The sequence below is a fragment of the Ambystoma mexicanum genome, chromosome 10 (genome assembly GCF_040938575.1).
Source record: "Ambystoma mexicanum isolate Mex_15411 chromosome 10, UKY_AmexF1_1, whole genome shotgun sequence".
In the NCBI taxonomy this organism is placed as follows: domain Eukaryota; kingdom Metazoa; phylum Chordata; class Amphibia; order Caudata; family Ambystomatidae; genus Ambystoma; species Ambystoma mexicanum.
The window spans coordinates 1626574292-1626582608 of record NC_090932.1 but is presented as its reverse complement, the minus strand read 5'-3'; the positions used below and the strand labels follow the sequence as shown (position 1 = coordinate 1626582608).

Here is an 8317-nt window from a genome sequence, read left to right as displayed (position 1 = left end):
GGCAGAATTCAGTTTCATTAAGCCAGGTTTCAGCTAAATGTCACTTTCTGTCCCCCAGTTTAAGTCTATTACGATTTTTACATACACATTAAATAATTACTTCCTTCAAGTCATTCCAGACTATAGTTTTACATTGTATCCACCTCTTAGCAAGTCTTTCCTTGGTCTGGTTTTGTTTCATGTGTTCAGTTTTACACAAAAGTCTGGTGGTTTTAAAACACCGGCTTTCTGATAGTGGTGAGTACTGGTAATGCAACCATTTTTGGGTTTTAAGAAAATGAATTCCCCACAGTTCTAGGTTGCTTTTGGCAATCAGCATTGCCATTCCCAATGGTTTCAGGCTACTGTGTGGGTAGCCCAATGGTGGTTTTAGGCAGTGCCCTTCTGTGCCCATAACATCGGCAAAAATGGGTGGCAGCCTATTCTTCATGCATTTCCCTGTGCATTTTCTGGGAAGCTCTGGCCATCATGATGTTTTCAATGCCAGTAATGCACAGTTTATTTTTGGTAGGGCTCGGATGCATGGGTAAAAACATCCCACACAGGGTATGTTGCAAACAGTGACATGGATTTTTAGGAATATAAAGGGCCACTGTTATATTTATTGCCTAAAAGTTGAGTGGATTGCCATTGTTGAGGTGTTCATAATTGTGGAGTGCCTGAGTTAGGGAGGTAGCGCCTCCGAGTGATTGTGTGCTACAACGGGAGGTAGCGCCTCCGAGTGTGTGTGGGTGAGTGCCACAAAGAGTAGGGCATGAAGTCTGAAGTTTGTGGGATTACGTCCCCAGCAGTGTAGGTCAAGTCTGAAGTATGTGTAGGGGTTTCCTCCCATATTATCAAAGTAGGAAGTCGGAAGCATGGGTCGAAATTACGTCCCCTACCAGTAAAGTTTGAAGTCTGAAGCAAGTGTAGGGATGTCGTCCCATATTATTAAAGTTGGAAGTCTGAAGCAAGTGCAGGGATTTTGTCCCATATTAGTAAATTTGTGAAGGTGAAGATGTTGTAGGGATTACTTCCCATTTTAGTAAGTATGAAGTCGGAAGCCAGTATAGGGATTACGTTCCCTAGCAGTAAAGTTTGAAGTCTGAAGCAAGTGTAGGGATGTCGTCCCATATTATTAAAGTTTGAAGTCTGAAGCAAGTGCAGGGATTTCGTCCCATATTATTAAATTTTGAAGTCTGAAGCAAGTGCAGGGATTTTGTCCCAAAATTATTAAAGTTGTGAAGATGAAGATGTTGTAGGGATTACTTCCCATTTCAGTAAAGTATGAAGTCTGAAGCATGGGTAGGGATAACGTCCCCTAGCAGTAAAGTTTGAAGTCTGAGGTTGTCCCATGGTAGTGAAGCATCCCAAGTTGTGGATAGTGTGAAAGCCGAAGTCTGAAGTATGTGTAGCGGAGTGATGCATTAATAGTTGTATAGAGGTTGAAGTGAAGCAGGAGGTTTCCTCAGTAGGATATTCGTAGTCTGAAGTATGTTTAGGGACAACGTCCCAGTTATTTCTTTTGAGTTGCATCTCTCCAAAAGATGCCTGGCATTATGACACGTCTTGTTGTGTTTGACCTCTCTTGTTTGGGTCATCATTGGAAAGGGAGGAGATGTGTTATAATGTTACTTGTTGCCAGTGCATGACTGCAGGAATGCTGCTGTGTCCTAGCTTGGAACGCTGTGTGAGCCTGCGGAATGTTTGGCTATGAATCCAGCCTCTGGGTTCCAGCCTGGTCATTTGAGGCTGGGTAATGGGACCCTGTGGTCTCCCCTAGTTAACAGCTTATGTAACTTACAATAAAGAACTTACTGAATAAGCCTAAAAAGTCTACAGAAGCTACTTTATAATAGTTTTCCACTGCTCTGTAGCAGCTCCTGCAGTACAAGATGAATAACTGAACAACATGGAGACTGATACCCGCCTCAGTCTGATATGCAGATGCCGTGTGATGGTGCTATGCTCTGCCACTTGCCTTCTCTGGTGGTTCACCTAAGGCCTGTTCCGGCCAGTGCAGGGCAGAGTCACGTACATAGCTCTCAACTCACATGCTTTTGGCGGGTGTCACCGCCTTGTAAAGGGCTGACTCACCCGCCAAGCCTCCTGCATGCCCATTCATTCCAATGGGCGTCTCACCCGCCAAAAACAAAATTGGGTGATTTCACCCGCCTTTGCAACAGCGTCAGGTCACTGGATTGGTCTGAGCCTACCACTCAAAGCAATCACTTACCCGCCCACCGCACAGACAGACTAATGTGTTGCATGCTTTGTCCTGGGCCTAGCCTCAAGCATCATGACTTAGAGTCACCTAAATTACCTGCCCCTGTAAAAAGCAGTAAGATCTTTCACCCAAATCTGTAGGCGGCAGGACTGCTTAAAAGGACAGGGAAGTTATGCTATGGTGATACCAAGTCCTTACACAGATCTGCTACAGTTCACATAAGAATTGTCTTGCCTGCAATTAATAATAGACCCCTTTTTATGTTCTACTATGTTACCCTTTGAAAAACTGTGTAAGAATAAAATATATTGAACTCCAAATCATGTATTTTACTTCAGTGTGCTTAATGTCTTCCTTGGGTATTCTGGCTTCTTTGGCTGCCTGTCCTCTCTTTGTGTCCATGGCCCTCGCGGTGAGTGCTTCTTTTGTTAGTCTGTTTTCCGTTTCTATGGCCCCGGCCGGTTCTCTGCGTCCGTGCGCAGTTGCTGCAGTCCGGTGGTAGATTGTCCTAGTGCGCGCTCCGTCTGATCTCCCCTCAAGTCCTCAACATGTCCTTTCGCCGTGCGCTGCGCCTTGCCTGCGGCCTGGCCGGGGGCTCCGCGGCCCTGCTCACTGCCGTGGCCGTGGTGAAGAAGCCCTGGGTGGGAGAATCCGAGCCGGCGCCCCCGGCCGCCAGCGCAGCGGAGACCCGCAGCAGAGGAGGCTCTGCCTGGGACAACAACTGGGACAGGTGAGATGCCGGCAGGAAGCGGGAGGGGTGGGCAAGAGGGGGGTGGGCTGGTGGTCCCTAATGTGGGTCTGCATGCTTGCCAACGTTCTGTGATAAAAAAATTTAGGATTTTTCAAGTTTCAGAAATAATAATTTCCATGAAAATGTAATCGCAGGAAAATACAAAACATACATTGTTATCACCACTGGAACATTATAAAATACACAACCCATAAAACAGCACAACATGGAAAGATGTACAACTGTTTAATTCTGAATGGTAAGTTAACACCGAATTCAATCACACAGAAGGTAATCACAAAGAGCTGGTAGGGAACGTTTGCCACTGCTCTGTAGCAGCAGTTTGGGCAATACATATGTATTCCTGCAGTGCAAGGTGAACACTGAATGACATGGAGACTGATACGCCCCCCCCCCCTTCAGTCTGATAGGCAGATGCTGTGTGATGGTGTTACACTCTGCCACTTGCCTACACTGGTGATTCACCTAAGGGTTGACCCGGCAAGAGTGCAGGACAGAGTCATGTAGATGTCAGGTCCGTGGATTGGCCTTAGCCCAATCAAAGTAATCACCTACCAGTCCACTGTACAGCCATACTAATTAATGTGTTGCATGCTTTGTCCTACAGCCTGCCTCATAGTCGCATCAATTACCTGCCACTGTACAAAGCAGTAGGATCTCACCCAAATTTGTAGGCGGTAGGACTGCTTAAAAAGCAGTAGCCTACTGCCTAAATCTGTAGGGTTGGCAAGTATGGGTTTGAGTGCTCTCTGAGTCGTGCTAGTAAGAGGTTTTGCAGATTAGAAATTAGGACAGGAAGCCAGAGTTCTTTAATAAATATTGCAAGGATGTGGGTAATTCTATTTCTGAAAGTGTCATTCTGTTTCTGAAGTGAGGTCTGCTAATCCCAGCCCTCTTAAATAATGTTCCATGGGGCAAAAAACATAATGCACACTTGTACCTTGCAGAGACAATATCCTTAGCAGCTGCATGCTTTTACCTTGCAGAGACATTCTCCTCTCCTAATATCCTTAACCGCTGCATGACAAAAAACATAATGCACACTTGTACCTTGCAGAGACAATATCCTTAACCGCTGCATGCTTGTACCTTGCAAAGACATTCTCCTCTCCTAATATCCTTAACCGCTGCATGACAAAAAACATAATGCACACTTGTACCTTGCAGAGAAAATATCCTTAGCAGCTGCATGCTTGTACCGTGCAGAGACATTTTCCTCTCCTTGTCTCCGTAGCCGCTGTTCTGCAGTGGACTGGGCAAGTTCAAAGGCCACATGCACTGATGGTCCCACATTTCCCACAGCGGTGGCTTTGTAGCTAATATGCACCCTAGTTATAAATATCATAATTGGGCACCCCAGCAGCCTGGTGGCAGATGAATGATGAATGGCTAAATATAAAACATGTTTGGTTTTGATAGGGTGGCTACTGAGATTACACCATTTATACAACCACAAGCACTTGATGTCATTGTATGGTCAGCTTTGTGGGCAGTGACTCATTCATGACGGGAAGTTATGCGTAGTAATCATTCAGGGCTTTAACAGCCATGTATGTCGGGTCCAGTCCAGGAAGTCCTCAATGTGGTTACCCTGCGAAACTCCCTATGAGGTCCCCTTGCAACCAGTTCTTCTAAGACTGTTCTGTCATTGCAATGGGAGCCTCACATCAGTGCGTTGGTTACCAGGGACCTTTTGGTTTTGGCAGACAGGATTGTGTCAGAGTTAAAAGAACAACCATTGGTTCCTCCTTTTAATATTGACCCCAGACTGCAACAATGCATCACTACCACAACATTCAGAAAACGTGTCCATTTGTTACACGCCACTCTAAGTATAGTCTAATGTTCACCTTTGTGCTGGTAACACGTATATAAAATCGTCCTTAACTTCGCTACCTGCACTGTTTAGAACCTATTGCCCGACCACTTTCACTTACCGACACAATGTTGTTTGGGGCACCATACAAATCAACCTCAATAGCAGCAGAATGTGAGTCTGGATCAGAGGGGGTGTGTGTGATGTTCTGCTACGTGCCTGCACTAAGTCATTATCTATGCCTTCCCTTCTATGTCCTTCCCTGAAGTGCTACACAGAATTCGTTTTGGCTTGCTACACAGTGTCATGTTATGCTACGCCATGTCCCGTTTTAAGCTGTTGAAACATGTTGGTAATCTCTTGCTATGCTGGTAACTGTTTATTTTCTCCAGAGCTAAATGCACGTTAACTAGATTCTACCCGAATTATACCCTATGTACTCGTTCACTCCATTTGGGAAGGGGAGAATATGATATGATGTCAGTTTCCTATGTTAGCTGTTAAGGCCATGTTATATTATGTTGAGGTTTCTTTATAATGGTTTGTTTTAAATGTCTTCATTTTCAAGCGCCTTTTGAAGCAGCTTTAAGACTGCCGGTAGCAACCCCCTAAACACACACAAAGGGTAGGACTGGAAATCTAATCTGTGAACTAGAACAGACGCCCCCATTTGGACCTAATGTCGCCATAATGCCCTCCATGAATATTACACAGTAACTGCAGTGCCGGATGAAAAGGCTATTCAAATGCTGAATTATGTAAATTAACTCCCATGAGCGCTCAGATGTAAAGAGACTAGCAGGACTCTAGAACCCCCAGGAATGGCGGACCGGTCATCAGCTCCCAAGGAAGCCTTAGTCAAAATCCCACCCTCAGTTAAATGTGCCCATGTTCCTTCCAGCTTTCCCATCTGTAGAACCTGGTCTGTTCGGCGTTTACAGGAGTAAGTAGAGGGGCTTTGCACGCTGTGTTTTCTTGGGCATGCTTTCTCCATGCTTAGCTCACCATGACATTGTGTATAGATGGGCTTTGTGTCCTCAAGCAAGTTGGTAAACATGAAATAAATGAGGAAACCAAAAAAGGTGAGGTTTTATTTTTTTTGCTTACTTTTCAGGGAATTTTTGCAAACTTGGTTAAATGTTGTTGGGGCGCCTAAGGAAGTAAGCAGAAGAGCTTTGCTGCCTGTGTTGTCTTGGGCATGGCTTCAATATGCTCAGGCTTTCCATGCAGCTAGTAAATTCCAGACATACCCTGCTAGCGCAGCAAACAGCTCTACTGCTAGCTCTCCTCTTGGCGCTGAGCCCCATACAATACAGTGAGTCCCACGATAAATTCAGCCCAATTGTACACATAGCTCTGCCACCTTTTTTCCTTCTCGTGCTTTCCTTTGCATCTTATCTATCTCTTGCCCTCCTCCCAACTACTCCTACTGTGTCTCTCTGACAGGAAATCGCGTGCAGGTCATAAACTATGGCAGGCGGCTCTATACAAATGTAAGATAACATAACCTGCATAACCTCTGCCATTTCAAGTTCCTTCTGGTCTACAAAGCTATCGGTGGTCTTGTGCTTGCCTGATTGTCATTTATATAGCAACGCGCTTGTGGTGGGAACCCCCTCGGGGATCAACAGTCGGAGTATGAGAAATTCTCAGCAGTTAAGAATGCGTTTGTTCATATGGCCATGATTAGTAATTGGTTAGGCTCCATTAAGCAACCCAAGAGATCTGGCATGTGGGTGGGTGGGCGAGTGCAAGAGACTCGTTATGTGTCCAGCTAAACTGAAATTGCCAAATGGGGAGCTCCTCCAGCTCTCTGCCCATCCTCGCCACCTGACCCAACCATTCCTGTACCACCTGACCAACCATTCCTGTACCGCCTAATGATGTAATTTTGTATATTTGTACAGTAATCTTCTTTAGTGTGATGCACTTGGTTAATGTTAACTTTTGTAAGACACCCGTTTCTTCTATATTGACGTCCCTTCTCTCTCACTTTGTTCACTCCACTGTGGTATAGTTGAACTTGGAATCTGTGAATAATCTCACACCATGGTATAGTTTAACTTAGAAAATGTGAATAATATCATCCTGTGGTATAGTTGATCTTTGAAAATGTGAAAAATATCTTCCTGCGGTACAATTGAACTTAGAAAGTGTGAATAATATCCTGTGGTACAGTTGAACGTAGAAAGTGTGAATACTCTCACCCAGTTGTATAGTTGAACTTGGGTGTGAATAATATCATCCTGTGGTATAGTTGAATTTGTAATCTGTGAATAATCTCTTCCTGTGGTACAATTGAATTTAGAAAGTGTCCCTAACTGTGGTATAGGTAAACTAAGAAAGTGTGAATAATAACATCCTGTGGTATAGATAAACTTGGAAAGTGTGAACAAAAGCATCCTATGTTCAAACTTGGCCACGCCATGAGTCCACCCGGTCCACCATGGTCTGCCGAAAGAGACCCACTCGTGCCCGCCTCCCTTCCATTTCGCCCTACTTCCCTTCCCCTCCTTCAACAAATAATCCCGCCGTCCACCACATCCTCAGCCCACTCCCTATCCAACTCTCAAAACCGAAGAACCAACACATCCCAAACCAGCCCACCCTCCACTACATTCTCAGCCCACTCACTGTCCAGCCCTCAAGCCAGAAGAACCATCCCAATCCAGCCCGCCCTCCACCACGCCCACCACACCCCCAACCCCTATCCAAACACCAAGCCAGAGGAGCGAGCCAACCATCCTAAGACCCATGTTCCTCCCATCCCCTCCACCCACCCACTATCATCATGCCCGCACCCCCGGCCCCTCCAACTAACGGCCCACCCAGCCTCCCAGTCCCGCCACCAGCCCCTCCCTCTCATCAACTCCCCCAGACATCCTCCTCCGACCCCACTCCTTCCCCTCTCTAAAAACTGCACGTCTTGCTCTGGTAAGAACAGTAGCCGCATCCCTTTCACCTTCCGACCCCCCACCCCCTCCACCCTCTCTCGCACTCCCAACTGCAACAAAACCCTGAAAAGAAAACGTACCTGGTCTCCCTCAATCTCTCATTACTCCTTGCCACGTAACCCCCTATGCCCCACCATCGAGTCCCTTGACCCAAATCCAACAACCTCACACACCCGTCCAACCCCACCCCCCCACAACCGCCACCTCGACCGCCTGCCTACTCTTCCCATCGACCACCCCTCCCCTCCCACCCACTCCTCCCAACCTCCACATCATCCTCCTGTACCGAAGTAAGATTCATCCTTTTTAATACCCAATCTGTAGCAAGAAACACACAGCATCTTTGACCTCCTCACCTCAGACAAACCAGACCTAGTCTTTGTCACAGAAACCTGGTTCTCTGACGATTTTGCTCCGATCGCCAATGAAGCCTTCCCCCCTCCAGACTACTCCCTCATCCCACTCAACCGACCTAGAGGAGGAGTAGCAATCGCCTTCAAGTCACACTTCTCTGCCTCAATCATCGACAGCCAGCCAACCATCTCTTCCTGCGAAATCACTTCTCGTCAAACTCCCTCCCCACAGTGTTC

The 8317-nt window shown here is 46.3% G+C and overlaps 1 protein-coding gene across 4 annotated transcripts in view; it reads left to right on the top strand.

Moving 5' to 3' along the window:
- The first annotated feature begins 2636 nt into the window (after positions 1-2636).
- PGAM5 (PGAM family member 5, mitochondrial serine/threonine protein phosphatase) overlaps positions 2637-8317 on the top strand; it is a 164158-nt gene continuing 158477 nt past the window's right edge. For 3 of the 4 annotated variants that reach the window (XM_069620014.1, XM_069620013.1, XM_069620012.1), the window contains exon 1: positions 2660-2936. In XM_069620014.1, coding sequence (XP_069476115.1) covers positions 2755-2936 — 182 coding nt within the window. In that variant the 5' untranslated portion in view covers positions 2660-2754. Of the gene's footprint in view, positions 2937-8317 lie in introns of all 4 variants that reach the window. The other variant, XM_069620015.1, reaches the window with a different exon arrangement.